Below are 21,312 nucleotides of genomic sequence, written 5' to 3'. Positions count from 1 at the left end.
ACCAGACCAAAAAAAAATTTTTTAAAAACAAACACTAGCAAAGAGTGAAGAGTAAAGAGATTTTGATCTATTATTAGTACCTGGATAAAATATTTCCTACCTTGACCCGAGTCATTACTCTTAACATTATTATTGCTTAAAAAATGAGATGTAATACTTTTAAAGTACTCTGTATCATCAAGTACTTTTTTACAAAATGTGTTTGAGAATTGGGACAGGGTCAAAGTTAGCTTTTCCATTAACTGTGAGAAAGCTATTAGGCAAATTAAAAGAAACAATTTTAAGGGGAGTGTTTACCTAATGAAGAGAACAAAACTTAAAGGCATTTCTGAAAACTCATTTTCAGAAAAATAATAAAATTGTTCTCTGTCGAGTGGTCTGCACAGATTAAGTTAATGCATTAACTTTTGATTTCCATTGAATTGTTAAAACAGGTTTCTTATCAACAGTCACTGTGCATACTTTTATGAACTATAGATTTGTATCACATATCTATCCTAAGTATCTTTTTTTAATTTGAATTTCATCTACTCACCAAGTAAGTATAACGTGACTCAAACACAATATGTACCTAAAAGTTTTACTCATTTAAACTGGTGAGTTGGGCCAAATTAGACAGTTTATATTATATTGTGATTTTTGCTGAAACCCGGCCTCTGTACACCAGCACCAAATGGAATCTCCAAGACAGATTTTTGGGTGAAGTAGAAAAGAATAGCTTTATTGCAGGGAGCCAAGCAAGGAGTACAGGGCAACTAGTGCTTAAAAGACCCAAACTCCCGGAAGGCTTTCAGGGGAAGGTTTTTAAAGACAGGGTGAGGGAATGGGGCTGCGGGGTGTGTGATCAGCTCTTGGACGTTTTTCTGATTGGTTGGTGGTGAGGTAATTGGGAATCAGCATCATCAACCTTCTGGTTCCAACCAGTCTGGGGTCTACATGCTTGTGGGCAGCATGCAGTTAATTTCTTCCACCTGCTGGGGGTTTCAGTATCTGCAAAACAGCTTAAAGGACATGGCTCAGAAGATCCTTGACTTTGTTTAATGGCCAAAGTATTATTATTATTTTGTCTTGCTTGACTGTTTTCCTTTCTTTCTGTATTTTCTCACTTCTCTAATTAACTTTATTCTTTGAGTAAAGTGTTTCTACAGACAAAAGGCAGCTGGAGGACGTGGGTGGGAGTCTATCTTGGGAAATCCTCATAGGGTCGTGCTTGGTTACGTGATTAGTTGCAATTAAGATATCAGTCTACCCTTAGATTGAATGTGGACTGTAGCAAACCCAAAGTAAACCAGTGATGGCTAACTCTGGGCGGGTGATTCTCCTGAAACTGATCTAGACACCTTATAACTGGGTCATGTCTTCTCTGAAAATATCTAGGAAATGTAGGAGTGTTTTCATTGTCAGTTCATTGATGGCCACATCTTATCTATGTGTCCTAATTGCTATAGTGGGCAAAATACCACAGTAGAAAATGGCTATTGTCTTATGTTTATCATTCAGTCAGGCACAGGGATCAGCCAGTCACACAAAGGTAGGGCCTTAGGAAAATGCCAGGACCTAGTGTTAAGAGTCTAACCAGCTATGGGAAGATGCTGAAGACGTTTTACTGAGTAGAAAATGTTCAGATAAGAAGGCAGTAAGCTTTCTAAGAGGATAAAGTCCAGAGGAAAGGGTATCAGACATCACAAGGTGATGGAGATAAAAACTAGATGCCAGAAAATAGTGTATGAGAACCAAAGCACCATTGTAAGAAATAAGGCCTGGCTATATGGTGCCCATGGTTTGTACTTCAGGTGTTTGGGGTTGGGGGGCTTCGTAGTTCAGGTGTTTTAAATTTGAAGGCTACATATGTCACAACTTTGTTCTAGAACAAAGCATACATTTGTGTGATAGGAAGAGGTTTTTTTAAAATTGAAAAATAATACAAAATAATCAATAATATGGAAAGAGAGAGGGAGGAAAGGATATATACACACACATACATACATGTACACACCCCACATGAATGATTCCATACCTAGGTACATATATCTTATCTCATTTTTTCTATACCACACTTACTTTTATATTGCTACGTAGGTATTATTTTCCCAAATTTTACAGAAGACAAGGAGAACAGGCATTAGGAGCAAGATTCCTAACCTAACTGCACAAGGTAAATGAAGGAACTGGTATATCACCCTAGTTCTTTCTCCACAAAGTTCATGTTCTTAATTCTGTATCTATTTCTTTGCCTCTCAGGGGTGGTTGATTTATGGAATGCAAACTCTATGTCAGTGTTAGACTGAAATGACTAAATAAATGAAATTTGCTTACTCACCTTCTAAGATATTGGATTTTGGTTGATAGATAGATAGAAAGATAAAACAGAGATAGGCACATTATTTTATGTATGCAATAAGTAAGTTCTTGAATTTTTAAACACATTACCAGATAGACCTAAATTTAAAATGAACTGTGGGTGTGTAATGATTCATTGCACATAGATTCTGTTTGACTCAGCTTTCTAAACTGTAAAATATGCTGTAAGAATTAATTAGAAGTAAGGTGATCAATTGTCCCAGTTTTTTCTGGGACCAAGGAGTTTTTTGGATCTCAGGATATTCAGCACTAGTACTGAGAAAGTCCTCAGCAAACCAGAAAGATTTTGTTGTCCTAAATAAGACATTCCTAAAACCCTAAATAGGGTTTGAAGTAGAAATATTTAACTATTATATAGGTAGTAAGAATAGAATCTGTGCATTGATTCAATATAGTGTTTAAGTTGCAGATGCTATAACGTGCAAATAACGTCCCAGGTCCTTGGCCACATAGAGATGAATAAAGTAGCCTCAAGTAATTTAAAGGGCCTTGAGCAAGAAAGACAACCACAGGCACAAAATGTATATAATCTGTCTTATGTTTGCCAAAATCTGCAAAACAATTGAGTGCTATGAGCATCAGGAAAGGACCTATTCATTGCAGAGATTTCCAGCAATGCAAATACGTGCAGAAGAGCTTTAAATAATATCATGCAGTTTAATTGGAGTAAATGAGAAAAGAAGAAAGGAATTCCAAAAACTGATGGAGGTTCTACTTAAGGAATGGCAGCATGAGAAGCTCTGCAGACATGCTCCCATTGAAACAGCATAAATGGTGAAAATTATTTTTTAAAAATTACAATCTGGGCTTCCCGGGTGGCGCAGTGGTTGAGAGTCCGCCTGCCGATGCAGGGGACACGAGTTCGTGCCCCGGTCTGGGAAGATCCCACATGCCGCAGAGCGGCTGGGCCCGTGAGCCACGGCCGCTGAGCCTGCGCGTCCGGAGCCTTTGCTCCGCAACGGGAAAGGCCACGACAGTGAGAGGCCCGCGTACCGCAAAAAAAAAAAAAAAAAAAAATTACAATCATATACGGTCTCTGGAAAATTTCCTAAGAGCATATAGCAAATGAAGAGACATTTATTCAAGAAGATCTATTAAAACACGATAAGAACATCAAGAGACTGTAGCACTTGACCCCAGACCTGTTTCTCCCCTTCCACTCCCATCTCCCAGCTCAGCCTGATAGAGAATTCTCTCTGGCTCTGCATGGAATGGCTGAGAAAACCTGGCTCCTCTCTCCTCAGCTCTCAGTCATGGGATACAGTATCTTCCCAGGAGGGGCAGGATGCCAGCGTTTCTCATCTTCTCCAACTCTGAGCTTTCAGAAGCGAAATTCCTGGTGAGTGTGGTTGAGATTGGCAGTTTGTTTCCTCCACTCACTCCACTCCACTCACAGGGCAGAGGCTCTACCGCAGGCAGGCTGATGATATGGGGCCCAATCACTGGCCTCATGTTGCTTGTTCCACTCCCAGAGAGTCAAAATGAGAAGACCATCACGCCTCCATCCACTGCCGGCAGCAGTGACGCAGAGAATTTCCCAGGGTAAGAGAGCCCGTAGGATTGGAGAACTTTAGCTCTTCCCAAAATGTTTTCCTTTATTTTTTTCAGTTTTAAGAGACATAAAATAATAAAAGTACTAATTAACAATGTTTTATTGTCTTTTTTACTGTATCCGTGTACTATAGATAACAATATATGTATTACCTATATGTATAGATATATAATAGCACATGGCTACCTAGGAGTAACATTTCTATATTTTATTAGAATTAAGTTAATATAAATTTGAATCTAAGTTAAGCTGCATATGGTAACATCTAGAGCAGATAATAAGAAAATAACTCAAAAATATGGTATAACATTATTAAAAGAATTAACATTCCACTAGAAAATATACACTTAATGAGAAAGAAAGTAGCAGAGGAGAAATCCAGAAACTTTGCATCATCACAATTTTTTTTTTTGCGGTACGCAGGCCTCTCACCGTTGTGGCCTCTCCCGTCGCGGAGCACAGGCTCCGGACGCGCAGGCTCAGTGGCCATGGCTCACGGGCCCAGCCGCTCCGGGGCATGTGGGATCTTCCCGGACCGGGGCATGAACCCCTGTCCCCCGCGTCGGCAGGCAGACTCTCAACCACTGCGCCACCAGGGAAGCCCACCATCACAATTTTTATCCTATAGAAGTGAAATTTCCAGATAATTGGAGCTTATCCCAATTAATGAATTAAATGAAAAAGTTTTGAACTAATAAGTTTAAAATGTTTTAAAACCTACCACCTACTGCACAGCTTGAATATATGAAAATGATTGAATTGTTCATTTTAAATTGGGAAATTGTATAGTATGTGAATGAAGCTATAATTAAAAATAAGGCTTAGGAAAAAAGTAAGCATATGTTTGAAAAGTGAGGCTTTATTGCAGAGCTCGGAGTAGGATATGTTTGTTAAGGTTAGAACAGAGTGCTAATAGGAAACAATAATTAGAAAGTATCCTGTTCCATGCAAAGTAAGAGAAATAGATTTCATTCTATCTGGAAAATAGTAATAGAATCTCAGCATTGCAAGGTACATTCAGACTCTCCAATCACGCTTAAATTTTTTCTACCACATCTGCACCAGATATTTCGACGTCAATATTTGACTAGCCCTGGTGCTTATGGTTTTCTGAGGAAACCCGTTATGACCCTGTGCAGCTTGACATCAAAAAGTCTTTGATATACTTATCCAAAATCTATAGATTCCATTTTCCTGTCCTATCTGTAGCCCACTGAAACATAACAAGTAAATCTAACACCTGCTTCACATGAGTGTCCTGATCAAATTAAAGGCAGCTAGCATGTTTTATGTCTTCTTTCCTTCAGCCTGCATAGCCCTAATTATTTCAACTACTCAAAACCCATTGAATCAAATATCTTTCCTCTTATCTTTGTCTCTTGGCAAGATTCTGGTCTACAGGAAATGCTTACATCCTTGTCCCCTTCAAATACATCCACCCTGTGCCTTAAAAGTGATAAACTCTTAACCCATACCCTAATTATACCTTTCGAAGTGTTCATTACCCACAAGATCATGTCCCACCTCCTTAATAGAATTTACGAGACCCTCCTTGACCTAAATCACTTATCTTTTGTCATGTTATTGTTCCTTTCAGATATTTTCCCATATTTCCCAGCAGCTTATATTTTCCCACACAAACTCTATGGTTTTTCTACTGCTGTTGCAGCTTCCTGAAATACCTTTCCTCCTCTCCTCACTTTGTCTGCCTCTCTCTTCTCATGAATAATTCCTTTATAGCCTTCTAATGTCAGCCAAACACCGTGTGCAGGAAGGTTTGCCTGAATCAATAGGTGTTGAACCAGGCATCTTTTCTTTGCACTCCTGTAGTGTCTTTTCTGTCTTTCTACCAGGCATAAAAATCATCTGTTTATATGTGTTCCCCCAACTAGGCTCTTTATTAGTGGGCATCTTACTTTACTACTTTTTATGTGTTTCAACCCTAGTACAATGTCTAGTGCATAGTGGGCACTCTGCAAATATTTAGTAAATTCTACAATTAAACACCAACCATCGTTAGTCTACACCAACAATTCTTTAGAAATGCTATAGTCACGAAGGAGGTTCAGTAACCATTTGCTTCTTAAATTAGGCATGTGCTCAAGTTGAATAAAGGTGCTGAAAAGGGGTATTGTGAGAAGATGCTTTTTTGTTCAGAAAAGGACATCAGGCAGTAGAGAGAATTAAGCTCATTGTATCTTGTACTCCTTGAGTTTTAAATGTACCTTAAGTTCATTTATAATTTTTGAGAGCATTTCTATGAGATAGCACGTTACATTGAACTCATAAGGCATGCATTATCATAAATCAACAACAGAAATATCAAAGGCAGATAAAAACCTTGGTTCATACTCTGATCTTATCAGTTACTAACAAATATTGACAAGTTATAAATCTCACCTATAAAGGCAAACTAGTTTTGATCTAGCGCCAAAATGATATGCAAACTGCCCCAGTTTTAGGTAACCAGTTTGTCAAAATTATAACTTGCAATTTTGAAACCCGTCTTAACTAATTTTTCATGACTTCCTGGGGATTTAGATGTGCTGACTACTATGATGTCGTCTGTTTCAGCCACTGTTTGTAAGGACTTCACCTTGATTCCCTGGCCAGAAAAATGGTGATAAACATATTGTGCATTCAGTCTTTTGATTAGCAGAGCCCTTTTCCACTTAAAAATGATCCATTTAAAATTGGTAAGACTATCTTATGATAATTATATGGAAAACATTGATGACCTGGTTCAAATATCAGCTCTAAAACTTTCTAACTTTGTGAACTTCAGCATATGTTTTTTTACTCATATGTAAAATGGGGAGATTCGTAATACTCATTTTTTAGGGTTGTTCTGGGAATTTGTTAACATATATAAATATTTAGAGCAATACCTGGCACGTGGAAAGATTTCAAAATGTCCATTAATGGGATGATTGAAAATATGTTTGAAAATAATTTTACATATATCACTCTATATATCCACTGTTACATAAAGGTTTATACAAATGCAATATGTCTTGTATTCACTTTCTTGCATTTCATAGTCCTGCTGTTTCACATAAAGAAGGCAACATCTGTTACTATCAAGAAGGTTGGCTAATACAGAAGATAAAGAGACATTATTAGCCAAGGTCACTGTTTTTTGGTTTTTTTTTTTTTTTTAAGAAAGTTGTCCAGATATTTAGAGTAATAAAACAACCGTGGCCCTTTTATATGTGTTTGAGGGAAATATTTCTGTACAATTATCCCATTGTCAGTTAAAAATTTTCCCCTAAGTTTCCCTAACATGATTTTTTTTTTTTTCTGTCCATGGAAACGAAGACTCTACCTGTGTTCTGACCTCAGTTCTTTGTAGCTATTTCCAGATGCCTCTCCCACCCCCAGCTCTTCCCACAGTCACCATTAAGGAATCTTTTACTGCTTGAAAAAGTTTTAATATTCAGCAGGTTAAGGAAATCCATGGTCAGCTTTAGAATTTTAGTCTCTGCTGAGCTTTCAAGGTGTCAAGGCCCTAAAGAAATACGAACAGCAGGAGTACTAAATCTTTCATTATTTCCAGTTTCCCCTTGAGCATACTGACTTTGCAATAAAGAAGCTGTCATTTATACTCTTCTTTATTGCAAGGTAGGTAATAGCGACAGGAAGAAAAATAAGGAACTGTGTCAAGTTAGCCTGACTGCCATCATGATTAATGTGTAATCATTGCACATTTGCATCTACTCTTTTTTATATACAGGTACTTCATAGATTGGAAGAGTGATGGGGACAGCTACTTTACAATAGATGCAACTGAAGGAACCATCTCTACTAGTGAATTACTAGACAGAGAAAGCACCGCGCAGTATAATTTCTCCATAATTGCGAGTAAAGTTAGTAAGTATGACATGGACGGAATCAATGTTATACTGCAATTCTTTGGATTTCACACTCTTAAATGAATCCCTGCTGAGGTGTTTTCATTTTTGGACTGACAGCCAGGTGGTCTCTTGGGGAAACTCAGAAACCTGCTCCTTTTCCTCCTAGCGTAAGTCCAGAAAAATTGTGACAGCTGCCAATGAGCCCTGTTTGCAGGACTCCATGAATATCTAGCAGTGCATTTCATGATGGGATCTCATCCTTTTCCACCCTATGACCTCAAAAATCCACCGGAGTTCCATCTTTCCACATCTTTATCCCTGCATATATTATTGAGAGCTTCACGGACCAGGCAGGAGGAAATAACCATCACATGAAATCATCTTTTCTGAAATATTTCCTGAAATTGAAGAGAGCATTTTTAAATTCACCCCTCTTCTTTCTCTCTCCTTTCATTAAAATGTATTTTGTTATGAACATCCTTGTGAAATATACAGGAGTTTTAAATGCAATTCTTCAAGTGCATTTCTTCACTCAGAATCTATAAGATTGTTAGGACTTACTCCTTGTGTTGGTTTCTGCTTGGTCCAGAAGAGAATCCTTTAGACTGAGTGATTATAGGTCTTATGTGTTTGGCTGGGCAATTCAGGATATTATCACAGCTTCCAAAGGTACCAGATGAGGGTGGGAGTGGAGACCTTGGCTATCAACATAGTTGTCTGTAACAGAAGTGCATCGTACCTGTCCTTCTGCTTGGGTTCTCTTGAAAGATTTGAGGAAATCCCTTCTGAGTATCTTTCATTTTGTTTTCCTCCTATTTTCTTCTGTGCATCTTACAAGTACTCTGACAGCTGATGTCACCTTTCAGTGCAGGGAGAAGCTAACTGTGAACATTTCTGTTGAGGGGTTTTTGGTCCGTCTCAACTCAGTGGGTGTAAATGGGAGACAGTTTTGTTAATCTTCAACAACTGCTTCCAAACATGCATAATCAGACATCTATTCCTGGGCCTTTATGATGCCTTTAGCTGATTTCATTACTTTTACGTTATTCTGATTATTAAAGGTAAATTTAGCATAAAAGAACATGCAGCTTCTGTCTTGTTTGTTGGACTACTTCTCTGTTACGTTAGATGACTGCTCTGAGGCTGCCATACTAGAGAGGTCACATGTTGGTGGTCAGGTTGACAATCCCAGCTCAGCTCAGCCTTCTAACCATAGCTGCCAGAGCGCTGGATATGTAAGTAAAACCATCTTGCAACCTCTAGCCAGGCTGCTTGCTAGCTGAATACCACAATGTAACCTCCATCATTACCATGTGAAATGGAATATATGCTCAGCCAAATCTTGCCCAGATTCTGATGCACAAAATTGGGAGAAATACTAAAATTGTAATTATTTCAAGCAACTATATTTTTGTGGTCATTTGTTGTTGTACAACAATAGATAACTAAAGAACTCAATGACACCATAATTTGGAATTTTGATTCCTTGATAGTGGGGGTAAAGATTCTCCAGCTGGAGTAGAAAGGAGAGAGAGAGAAGTAAAAACGCATAAATCTCTCTTTTAAAGATTTTTTATTGAAATATAGTTGATTTGCAATGTTGTGATCATTTAAGATGTACAGCAAAATGATTCAATTATACATGTATATGTATAAATATATATATTCTTTTTTAATATTCTCTTCCATTGTAGGTTATTACAAGATGTTGAGTATAGTTCCCTGTGCTCTACAGTAGGTCCTTGTTGGTTATCTGTTTTATATATAGTAGCGTGTATATTTTAATCCTAAACTCCTAATTTATCCCTTCACCCTCTTTCCCCTTTGGTAACCATAAGTTTGTTTTCTATGTCTGTGAGTCTATTTCTGTCTTGGAAACAAGTTCATTTGTATATATTTTTTTAGATCCCACATATAAGCAATATCTCATATTTGTCTTTCTCTGTCTGACTTCGTTTACTTAATTTGATCATCTCTAGGTCCATCCATGTTGCTGCAAATGGCATTATTTCACATACATCTGTCTTATCTGCCCCCCAGAGAGTGCTACCCTCATTGCCACTGCTTCTAGGATTAAAATTGACTGGATAAATGGACTGCCCAAATACTCTCTTCATGTGATTTTTGAGTTATTTGGTATTGGGGTCTCTGAGCATCCCATTTGCCCATGAATTTGTTATGGGCACCCAGCCAGTGGTAGACCTTACAGCTTCTTAATTCCAGGTCCCCTTGTGTAGCAGACAGCTTTCTTGGGTGAATTAATAGCATGATTTCTCAACTCCAGCTTTCTGTTTTGTCCACTTGACCCTGAGGAAATTCATACATCCTGGTCATGCTGAACAGGTACATTACAGCCTGCTACTCTACCATATGCTTTCTCTGTCATGCTGTCTCCTTTCAAATCTGCCCTCCTTGCTCTGTTTGTTAGGCTCTGAGAGCTGATCATCCAGTCAGCTGCCTGAGAAGACATTCTATCAGGAGAACAGAACCAAATGCCAGTCCCCCAGTTCTCTTTAACTTGTTTTCCTGAAGTTTCCTTTCATGCTAGGCATCTTTCTTCTTTCCCATATCACATCCTCTTACAGTTACATATGTTATTCATCATTCTTCTCATGCTTTCAGTTATTTCAACTTTGAATTATTGCCTTCATCCGTAACACCGAGGAAAGCTTAACTATAATATAGTTAGAAAATAAACTTTAATATTCTAAGATCTTTGACAAATAGAGTAAAAATGAGATGTCTAAGTTATGGGTTATAAGACCTCTATCGACTATATTATAGACACTCTCAATGGCTTGGATATAGTAAGTGATAACTGACCAGAAGTAGCCTATTCAAAAAGCTTCTATTTATCAAAAATATATTGTCCACAATAGAATATTTTTCATTAGAAAACTATCTTGTGCGACCCACCTTTTCTATTAATGCACATGCAAAACATGTGCATATTTTTAGAAGGAGGAGTATTAAGTCCATTACCTTAACTCAAGATGAAAGTCTGCAGCTAGTTATTCACTCACCTGTACTGTAACTCTAAAAGGTCTCTTTCTCCCCAGCGGCTACTATAGCTACCAAAACCATCATCACGGTGTGAGGGCACCCATCATAGCAGGTCTGGTACCTGCAGTCAGAGCCTGAGCTCCAACCATTTGGAAAATGGAAGAGGAGTATGCATCCATACAGTGCAAGCAAGTGTCATTGTTCCTTAAAAGCTTAGATTTTTCAAACTTAGAAAACTGTATTTTGTTAATTATTAATATAATTAGGGCACATGCTGGCTCCTCTCTGGCCTGCTGGATGTAGTTTTTACTTAAATCCAAATTAGGAAACCCCATTGTGTGGATTCTCATAAGTTATGTTGGCTCTCACTTGGACATATGCAGAACTGAGACTTAGACTCATAATCCATACATACACACAATGTAAAAGGGCTGCCAAGCTAATATTTCTAAAATATCTACCCCTTGTCCATTCCACTGTCTATTCAAAGACTACTGTGTGGAATTTAGAACCCTCAAGGAAGTCTGGTAGGATGAATACTATACACCTCCATGAAAAAGAAAGAGGCTAAGTATATACCACATTGTAATTAAAGATTCTGCAATAAGAATAGATTATTGTGGGTCTTATTTTGTTTGAGTTCACAGAGTCTGAAAGTAAACGTTATTTATATTTTAGTACATAAGGCTGGTTTCAATGATCAAATTAGCCAGCCTCAGCAGGAAACTCTCATTATGGTGAATGACTGAGAAATAAATAGCCCACACTTGCCCTGCCAAGTGGAACAAAATTGTGTAAGTGTACCTTACTGCAGATTGAACTAGCATATGTTTTGGCCCTGACCCTTCTATAAAAACTCTCAGATGAAATGAAATGGTACAATGATTGAACAACTTCCAATTAATTAAAAAGCAGTCATTAATCAGTGTTGCTATAGTCCAAGGTCCAAATAGTTTTATTAGACTACTAATAATTCTTTTATGCATTACTGCTTTGCTGTTTTTATACTAATCTTGAGAATTAAAAAAACACAAGCCTCCAAAAATCACTTCATTCAAATTATCAGAAACTTCCAACAGGCAAATGTTTCTAATTTTTTTTTGCTTTGGTGTTATTATAACACATATCATTAGACAAAGATAACTACATTAAAGCCTTAGAACTTTTATATAATTATAAAATAAATGGATGATACCAAAGACAATTCTTCTTTTCTTGGTCATGTTAATTATCCAGATGGCAATAGATTGTTTCTATTGTGGAAGAGTTCAAAAATCAGTGATAGACTTACTGCGTGCTATATTTGGGGAAAATGTTATGTGTAAGTATACCATTATGAGTTGGGATTAAATTGTTGAGTAATTCTTAAGGTTATTTAGCATTAGAGCACTTTGCTTTAACTTTTTTTACTTCAACATAATGTAAGTAGTATCATCTTCATATATACAGAAAATCAAACTGAGATTTTTGTCTATAATTTAGGCTCAACATAACTTCATCTAATTTTTTATAAATTGTATAGAACATTATTTACATACAAAGTATTAATGGTTGTGGGTTAAAACTAAGACTGAAGTCTGTTCTTAAGGACAATTTAGGAATAGAAACTGACCCCCAAAATTATTTTAGTTAGTTATAACTATGCAAATTATGCTGAACTCCAGGGACTTCAGACTTAAGTGCACTCTCATATAGCCTCCAAGGGAAAGTCGCAAAAGGTTTATACTGACCAAACTGTGGTCATTAAGTAATGAAGGATTTAAACAAAAATAAATAGGTTTTTGGTAGAAATTTTCTTTTTTTTTTTTTTTTTTGCTGTACGCGGGCCTCTCACTGTTGTGGCCTCTCCTGCCACGGAACACAGGCTCCAGATGCGCAGGCCCAGCAGCCATGGCTCACGGGCCCAGCCGCTCCGCAGCATGTGGGATCTTCCCGGACCGGGGCACGAACCTGTGTTCGGCAGGCGGACTCTCAACTACTGCTCCACCAGGGAAGCCCTGGAAGAATTTTTTAAAGGGTTTCTTCTGCCTGTGTGCCAAACAGTTAGCCATGAAATGGTGTTCTCAGACCAAATGAGAAGAAAGTACCTAATGTTTCTATAATAATTGTAGGTGATAATATTATAAATTAGTAAACCAAACTATTATAGTAGCTTTATATACATTCACTCATTATTACTTTCCACATTGTAATAGTGAAGAAATAGAGGCTAAGATTTATTTCCATTTGTCACACATCAAATGATGACCACGCTTAGACAGGAGCCCAGGACTCACACTCCAAAACATAATTTCACAGGGACACATATTCACCTCCTTATGCTTCATTTTAAAATAAGTTAATAGTAAAATTAGTCAAGGTGATTTTTACATACAAAGATAATTAATGTAAACTATAGTAAAAAATTTTATGTACATTTGCATTGTACATATAATTAAGCTGAAATTATTGTTAGCCCTGGCATCTACCATCTATCTATCCATCTACCTATCTATCATCTATCATCTATCTATCTATCTTTCTATCTATCTATCTATCTATCTATCTATCCACCTACATTTAAGCTCATTGGACTGCTTACCTGTTAGAAATCTATAGTGCATTTGCATTTTAGAAATAAAATACAGACTCAAAGTATGAGAATAGGGAAATATGTGTGCAATATTATGTGTGTGCCAGGGTTGTAGGTAGGTAGATTGCTATCTCTCTCCAATAAGTGTTAATTACTAGATAAGACTCAAGCTACAAGAGTTCCTAATGATTTTATTGTGAAGGATCCTTTTTGATAACTTCCCTGTATATGGAAAGATTTTTGCCTACCGACACTATATGGCCTCCTCCCTGCTGGCTTCCCGTAGTGGCAATGCCTTTGCCAGTGCCAAGGACATAAAAAAGATCCTGGACAGTGTGGGCATCAAGGAGGTGGATGACAACCTGGCTCAACAAGGTCACCAGTGAGCTGAAAGGAAAAATCCCTGAAGATATCAGTCACTGCTCAGGGTATCAGCCATCTGGCCAGCGTGCCCGTCTCCGGGGGGCACATCTGCAGCGCCTGCTGCTGCTTCAGCCTTGGCATCAGCAGAGAAAAAAGGCAGCAAAAAGGAGTTGGAGGAGTCAGATGGCTCCCTGGATTTATCTTGTTGAAGTAGAGTTCCGCTCCCCTGCAAAAGACATAAGATGTCATTTCTGACATCAGTGGTATCACTGATAGCCCATTCTGTTTAGTAGCAGCGTCACTAGATCCAGACCACACTTAAGGGCAAAGAATTCCATGGAGGTAACTCATGTGGGTATCAGGAAGTGGGGATTCTTGGGAGCCACTTTAGAAAGTTGCCTACCTGATGTGTTTCTTGGCAACTAGACAAGTCTTTCTAAAAGTGAAGAAAGTTTAGAGACCATATTACTTAACCACTAGGCCTGAAAATTTTGTGAGAAAGACAACAATCTGGTTGAATTCATAAGTATGCAACCAAAATACAAAGTGTTGTAGGAGAGAAAATAATTAAAATAATTATTTTTGAAGACATAAGCATAGTATGTCACACAGGAATTATCATGTGAGCTGAGTCTTTAAAAGATGAAGAAGATATTGAAAAGGAGGAAAGGAGGGTATTCTAGGTTGAGGAAACATCTTAAGCAAAGGCAGAGAGGTATTAAAGCTCATGTCCAGATGAGAAATTACAAGTAAGGTGGTTACAATTGGTGCCCAGAATGTGTAGAGAAGGGTAAAGAAAATGCATTCAGAAAGGGAGCCTGAGATCTCCTCTCTATTCTCATATAGAATATAGTATTGTTAGGTACAGTCACCATACTGTACAGTACATCCCTAGGACTTATTTATTTTATAACTGGAAGTCTGTACACTTTGATCACATTTACTTTTTGCACACCTCGCACCCCTGCTTCAGGCAACCATTTCAAGATCGATACAAATATCAGATCACTGTGTTGTACACCTAAATTAATATAATGTTGTATGTCAATTATACCTCCATTTTTAAGAAAGAAAGAAAAGAAAGGAAGCCTGAGGCCTTATCAAACAGAACCTTAATTACCACATGGAGAAATTACAAAGTTTTTTAAGTGGGTTTTTGAGCCCATCCTCATTTCTGCTGTTTCTACTATATGTCCCTAGCTCAACATATGTCCAGAGAGACATATATCACTTCTCCAACTTTCCCCATTTGGTGAGTCTGGAAGGTAGTTATGCAAGGGACCTACATTCCTGTAAACCAGCACTGGCTGGGTTACATTGTATCCATCTGGGTGACCGAGGTTAACCTCATCAGGATCAAGAGACAAGGGTGAGTCTGGATTCTCTGCAGTGTTTGAGCCGTAGACATTTCGTTCTAATTTGGCCAGTCTTTTTTCAAAAGGGCACTGTAAGCCATATGCACATTTATTGAAAGTAGGCATGCAGGTCGGCCCTTTCTTTTTTACTACTGTTCTTCAACTTCTTAATTGTTACCTGAATCAGAATCACCTGGGACAGTATTCCTGGACCCCATTCAAGACATACTGAATCAGAATTTCTGGGATTATTGCCAAGAAATCTCCATTTTAAACAAGATACCCAGGTCATCTAATGGATACTGATGTTGGAACCAGTGTGCTAAATTCTCTAAATATTAGCATGGATTTGTGGGAATAAAACAGCTTAATGTTACTATGAAGACATGTACATACTCAGAGAGTGTAGTTGACTTCTGAGGACTAAATAAAACCATTGGTTTCAGTTCTGGATTGAAGCCATTATTTTTTTCCTATTTTTTCTCAAAGAATTACCTTTCTCTTACACTTCATGAATACGTTACTTTGCATGTATGAGTCTAGGTAGTTTATCTACCATTTAATATTTCCCTTTTTTTTCCCTGAGTAACTCTATGAAACTATCAATATTTTGTATTCTTAAAGAAAGGTAACTTTGATTTATACTAGTATTGGCAACATTTTACTAGTACTTGTAATACAGAAAAGTAATACATACTTTGAAGAAAGAATCACTTATAAATATTCAACCATTTCATAAAGCCTTCAATGTGTTGTATACCTGGAAATAATAATCATTAACACCACTATAGTCATGGACTTAATTTAGAAACGATACCATTTTTCTCACTATTATATAATGTGTAAATATAATAGAATCCAAGTTTGTTGTTATAGTTTATATTTTATTTTAAACTTTCAACTTCTTATGGGTACACTACCATAATCAAACTATTTAGGAGTAGTTTAAACCAGTAAAATTGCTCTATCAAAATCACATACAAAACAATGCCAGACTTTTTTTTTTCCTTAATTAGTATCTGATTTTTCTCCAGAAATTAAAACCACTTGATGAGCTTTTCACCTAATGCTTGAAATTTGGATAAAAATTATATTTTAGATATGTGCAGAAAATTTTAACATCACATATCAAAATTGGAGTTCAAAAATAAGAAATATTTTTACATTGAATATGTTATTTTATTGACCTCATGGACTATATTGTATTTCATCTATTTGTATAGGGATCCTCTCAGGTGTGAACTTCTTAGTATCAGGGACTTTATCTTATACCTCATTGATGCCTATGGTTTATTATACTCTCTGGAACACATATATGTACATAGTTAATGAATAAATTGTGAGTAGCTTTATAGGCATCCCATCCTGCTGATTTGGGCCTTGGAGTTCCTGGTAAGTTGCTTCTTCTCAACCTCTGTGCTCACCCAGAATATGGGGGGTATGATGTAGCTGGAATGGACTGGATGCTGGAACAGGCTTAATGAAGTCCAGAGGGAAAACCTGTCAGCCCTTCTGCTAAGGCACCAGCACCCCAGGCAGTGGGCCTGTGTGCAGGGGAGCAGGATGTCGAAGACCCACACGGCCTCTGGCTTGACCACACCTTGTCCATGCAGATGCCACCGGCAACGCCCCGGCTGTCCTGCTCCCCCTCAGGGTCCAGGCTTTGAAGTGGGGTCAGCAGCTCCCAGGAAGGGGCTGACTTGGGCTGAGACTCCTGGGAGTAGCTGTGATCTCCATCTGCCCATGATGGGGAAAGGGACTTCCAGAAACTGCCAGCAACCTCCTTGGACTTGTTAGTCAGCCCCCCCAGGCCAGGCTCCGTGTCCCAGAAGACCCCAACGCATTCCCAACCCACAGCCACAGAGGGCAGGTAGGTGGGCTCAGAGACCCTGCGAGTCAGGACAGGGTGACATGTGGTTCCAAAGGGCGGTGACGTCACTCCAGGAGGCCTGGGGACAGTGGGAGCTGATAGCTGCCTCAGTCTCCTTGGAAGTAGAAGCCTTGCTGGAAGTGCAGACCTGGAACCAAGTGGGAGCTCCACCCCCAGCAGCAGGCCCCTGGGGCAAAGTTCCTGCGTGGCCCCTGGAAATGAATGCTGTTCCCGGTACAACGGCCGACGTGCCCTGCGGAGCCCATCGCAGCTGCAGCCCCATAGTTAGAATCCTTCTTTCCTTTTAATATATATTTTAATATTTCTTATCACTAGGGATTAGTTATCCATTGCCGCATAACAAATTACAATGGAGTTTCTTTGGGTCAGGAATTCCTTTTTTTTTTTTTCGGCCGACGTGCCCTGCGGAGCCCATCGCAGCTGCAGCCCCATAGTTAGAATCCTTCTTTCCTTTTAATATATATTTTAATATTTCTTATCACTAGGGATTAGTTATCCATTGCTGCATAACAAATTACAATGGACTTTCTTTGGGTCAGGAATTCCTTTTTTTTTTTTTAAATAAATTTATTTATTTTATTTTTATTTATTTCTGGCTGCGCTGGGTCTTTGTTGCTGCACTCGGGCTTTCTCTAGTTGTGGCGAGCGGGGGCTACCCTTCGTTGCTCCTCATTGCAGTGGCTTCTCTTGCTGCGGAGCACGGGCTCTAGGCGCACGGGCTTCTGTAGTTGTGTCACACGGGCTCAGTAGTTGTGGCTCACGGGCTCTAGAGCGCAGGCTCAGTAGTTGTGGCGCACGGGCTTAGTTGCTCAGCAGCATGTGGGATCTTCCCGGACCAAGTCTCGAACCCATATCCCCTGTGTTGGCAGGCGGATTCTTAACTACTGCGCCACCAGGGAAGCCCTGGGTCAGGAATTCTAAAAGGATTCATCTTAATATCTGCCCCAGGAAGTCTGGAAGACTTGACAGCTGGGGGCTGGAATCTTCAGAAAGCTCTTGTACTTCAGAAACCCAAAGGCACTGAAACTTTTTACATTCTGCAGCGAATTAAACTCCAAGTAAGGAGTGATGCCAGTCTTCTTTTCTTATCAATGAAGCATAATATAATTGAGGTTCAGTCATGTTGTTGTAGCACATATCACTGTTTTGTTCCTTTTTATTGTTGAAGAATTTTATTGTATGGCTATGCCACGGTTTATCTATTCACCAAAAGATAGACATTTGAATTTTTCCCAGTTTGGGACTATACGCATAATATTTCCATGCACATATGCATACAGGCTTTTTGTGGACATTCATTTCATTCTCTTGGGGAGAGACCTAGGAGTGGAGTTGTTGGCTTATAAGTTCACGTTTAAGGTTTAAAGAAAATTCCAATGTATTTTCCAAAATGACTATACAACTTTGTATTTCTGCCAGTGATCCTTTCCATCAGCAATCCATTTTATTTCTCTCAGCTATGATTTGTGAATTTCAGTTTATAAGTCCTACCTTTATTTTGCTAAATTTATTCCTAAATATTTTATTATCTTTGATTCTATTGTGAATTGAATTTTTCTCAGTTCTATGTCAGTTTCTTCTTTGCTAGTATATTAGGTATAAAATGGCCATTTTTTTATATTGCTTCCTTATCCCACAGCCTTAATATATTTGATTTGATCTATAAGTGTTTTGTGGATTCTTTAGGGTTTCCTCCATACAGGGTCTTGTCATTTTTTGATAAAAACACTTTTTCTTTTCAATCTGAATACTTTTTAAATTTTTATTTTTATTTGTTTGCACTGGATAAACCCTTAAGTGCAATGGTCAATATGTGGTCAGAGCAGACATTCTTGCCATGTGCTCAAAATATTAAAGAGAAAATATTTAGTCTTTCACCGTTGAGTATGATACTGGCTATGGCTTTCTTATAGACTTACTATGTCAGGTTGAAGATGTTGCCTTCTATTCATTATTTGTTGAGAATTTTTTATAAAATCATGAATGGATAAATTTTGTCAAATGCTAATGCTGAGTCTATTGAGATGGCTATGTGATTTTTTTGTTCTTTTTTCTGTTAATATGATATATCACATTGACTATTATTAGATGTTAAACTAACCTTTCATCCATAGGATAAATGCTATTTGGTCATTATACATTAGTTTTCTAATAAGCTTCTGGCATCAACTTGCTAATATTTTGTTAAGGAATTTTTGTACCTATGTTCATGAGTGATATTAATCCATGCTTTGGTTTTCTTCTGATGTTTTAAATTGACTTTTGGAATTAAGAAAAAGCACATATCACTGTTTTGTTCCTTTTTATTGTTGAAGAATTTTATTGTATGGATATGCCACGGTTTATCTATTCACCAAAAGATAGACATTTGAATTGTTCCCAGTTTGGGACTATATGCATAATATTTCATTTGGAATTAAGAAACAATGAATAAGCTGGTGTTTTCTCTTCTATTTTTTGAAAGGGTTTGCAAAGAATTGATATTATGTGGTCTATAAGTAGTTGATAGACTTTCTCAGTGAAGCCATGAGGGCATGACTTTTTCTTGGTGGGGAGATTTTTAATTACAGCTTAATTTTTTCCACTTGTTTTAGGTCTATCAAGATTTTCTCTTTAATTTTGGGGTCAGTTATGACAATTTATGTCTTCCTAGGAATTTGTCCAGTTCATCTATGTTAACTAAATTTTTGACATAAATTTATAATATTATTTTATAATATGTATTTCACTTATGGTATTTCACTACTCCTTTATTATTGATTTTCATAATTTGGCCTTAATCTTTTCTCTTTTCTTAGTTTAAGCCATACTTTAAAATACTAACTAATAAGGCAGTTCTAACTCAAATTGACTCAAAAAGTTATGGGATCTGATTGAGATATCACCAAGGATAAGGAAAGAAGTTCTAACAAAACATTCTTGAAGCCATGAGGGGCAAAAATAGAATTAGTTATCGATTATTTTATCTGAGCCCAAAACTATTAATAAGCTAGTTATTCAATATAAGCAACATGGGTCAGTGATAATTGGAGTTTAAATGGCTTGACTACTAAGAACACAGCAATTAACTGTGTAAGATTTTGGTTATTTAATATTTACAAAGTTCATAATTGAGTTTACTTTCTAAGTATTCAATGATAACTAGTTTCTAATTTGGCAAAGATTCAGATAATAATGCTCATGCCAAATCAAGTTGAAACAAATTTCATCATTGCTCTTTCAAAGATTAGATGAGTCAGAAAGGAAATAAGTCATCACTTTTTCACATCATTTAGTGAATTATAAATGAAAACATATATATATATTACTCTAATAAATATATTACTTTGTGAAAAGATCAATTCTTACTTGAGTATAGTAGTTCTCAAACAGAAATGTTACCACGTACCCAGACAGATTTACAAATATAAGGTGACATTTTTAAACATTTAACTATAAAAAGTTGTACAAATGTGCAGTAGAAGAGAGAATTATATAATGAAACCCATAAACCCATCACTCATTTTCAACAGTATGAATAGCTTGTCTTTGTTGTAATTATAGGTTTTCCTCTATTCTTGTTTTGGGCATTTATTTTGTAATTTCCACAGTGATGACTAGTGACATTTGAAATTCAGTATTTCTACAAATCCTACAGTGCACAGGAAAATCTCACGCAACAAAATATTTGTCTTAGCTAAAATACCAAAAGCACACCTTTGAGAAACACTTTTAATAATAAGATGTCACAATACTGATCATATTTTGAGCCATAGTACTCATGGGGACAGGTGTTCAAATCTATATTGCAGGAGGATAAATATTTAAAACTACCAAAAGGGAATTTTTCATGGGTAAAAATAAGCTTGAATTAATAACATATTTATACATTATAAAATTAAATCTGTACATAAACATAATTTTGAGAGAAGTCTTGCCCCATCCTCACACTAACTTAAAATAAAACTATAATCCTGAGGGAAAAAAAAAAACACTTTCTTCTTCATATGTCCTTGAGACTTGTAAATTATGTACCAAGTAAAATAGGAATCAGAGGCTGATCTGTACATTGTACAGAAGTTGAATAGGTTAATATATAATAGAGTTTAAGAGCATGGACTTGAAACTAGAACACTTGGATTCAAACCCCATCTCACCACTTTTAACTTGGAATTTTTGGAAGAGTTACATTCCCCCTCCGTTCTTCAGAGTTCCATACACAATAAGGGATAATAATGGTCTCTATATTAGAGCTGCCTGTGAAACCTAAATGAGCTTACGTGTGAAATGTGTCTTAGAATATGGGTACATTATAAGTATTATGAAGTATTATGCATTGATTTTGCTGTAGTTTTTGATAATTTATAGTTTGTTTAGGAAAA

General features: G+C 37.2%; 1 protein-coding gene and 1 pseudogene across 4 annotated transcripts in view; both read left to right on the top strand.

Moving 5' to 3' along the window:
* Positions 1-21,312, top strand: part of CDH12 (cadherin 12) — a 403,417-nt gene that overhangs the window by 366,824 nt on the left and 15,281 nt on the right. For all 4 annotated transcript variants that reach the window (XM_024122919.1, XM_024122920.2, XM_007107776.3 and 1 more), the window contains one exon: positions 7,647-7,783. In XM_024122919.1, coding sequence (XP_023978687.1) covers positions 7,647-7,783 — 137 coding nt within the window. The remainder of the gene's footprint in view (positions 1-7,646; positions 7,784-21,312) is intronic.
* Positions 13,600-13,914, top strand: LOC112063533 (60S acidic ribosomal protein P2-like; annotated as a pseudogene).

Source organism: Physeter macrocephalus, chromosome 8 (assembly GCF_002837175.3).
Source record: "Physeter macrocephalus isolate SW-GA chromosome 8, ASM283717v5, whole genome shotgun sequence".
NCBI classification, from domain to species: Eukaryota; Metazoa; Chordata; class Mammalia; order Artiodactyla; family Physeteridae; genus Physeter; species Physeter macrocephalus.
This window is presented reverse-complemented; position numbering and strand designations above follow the sequence as displayed.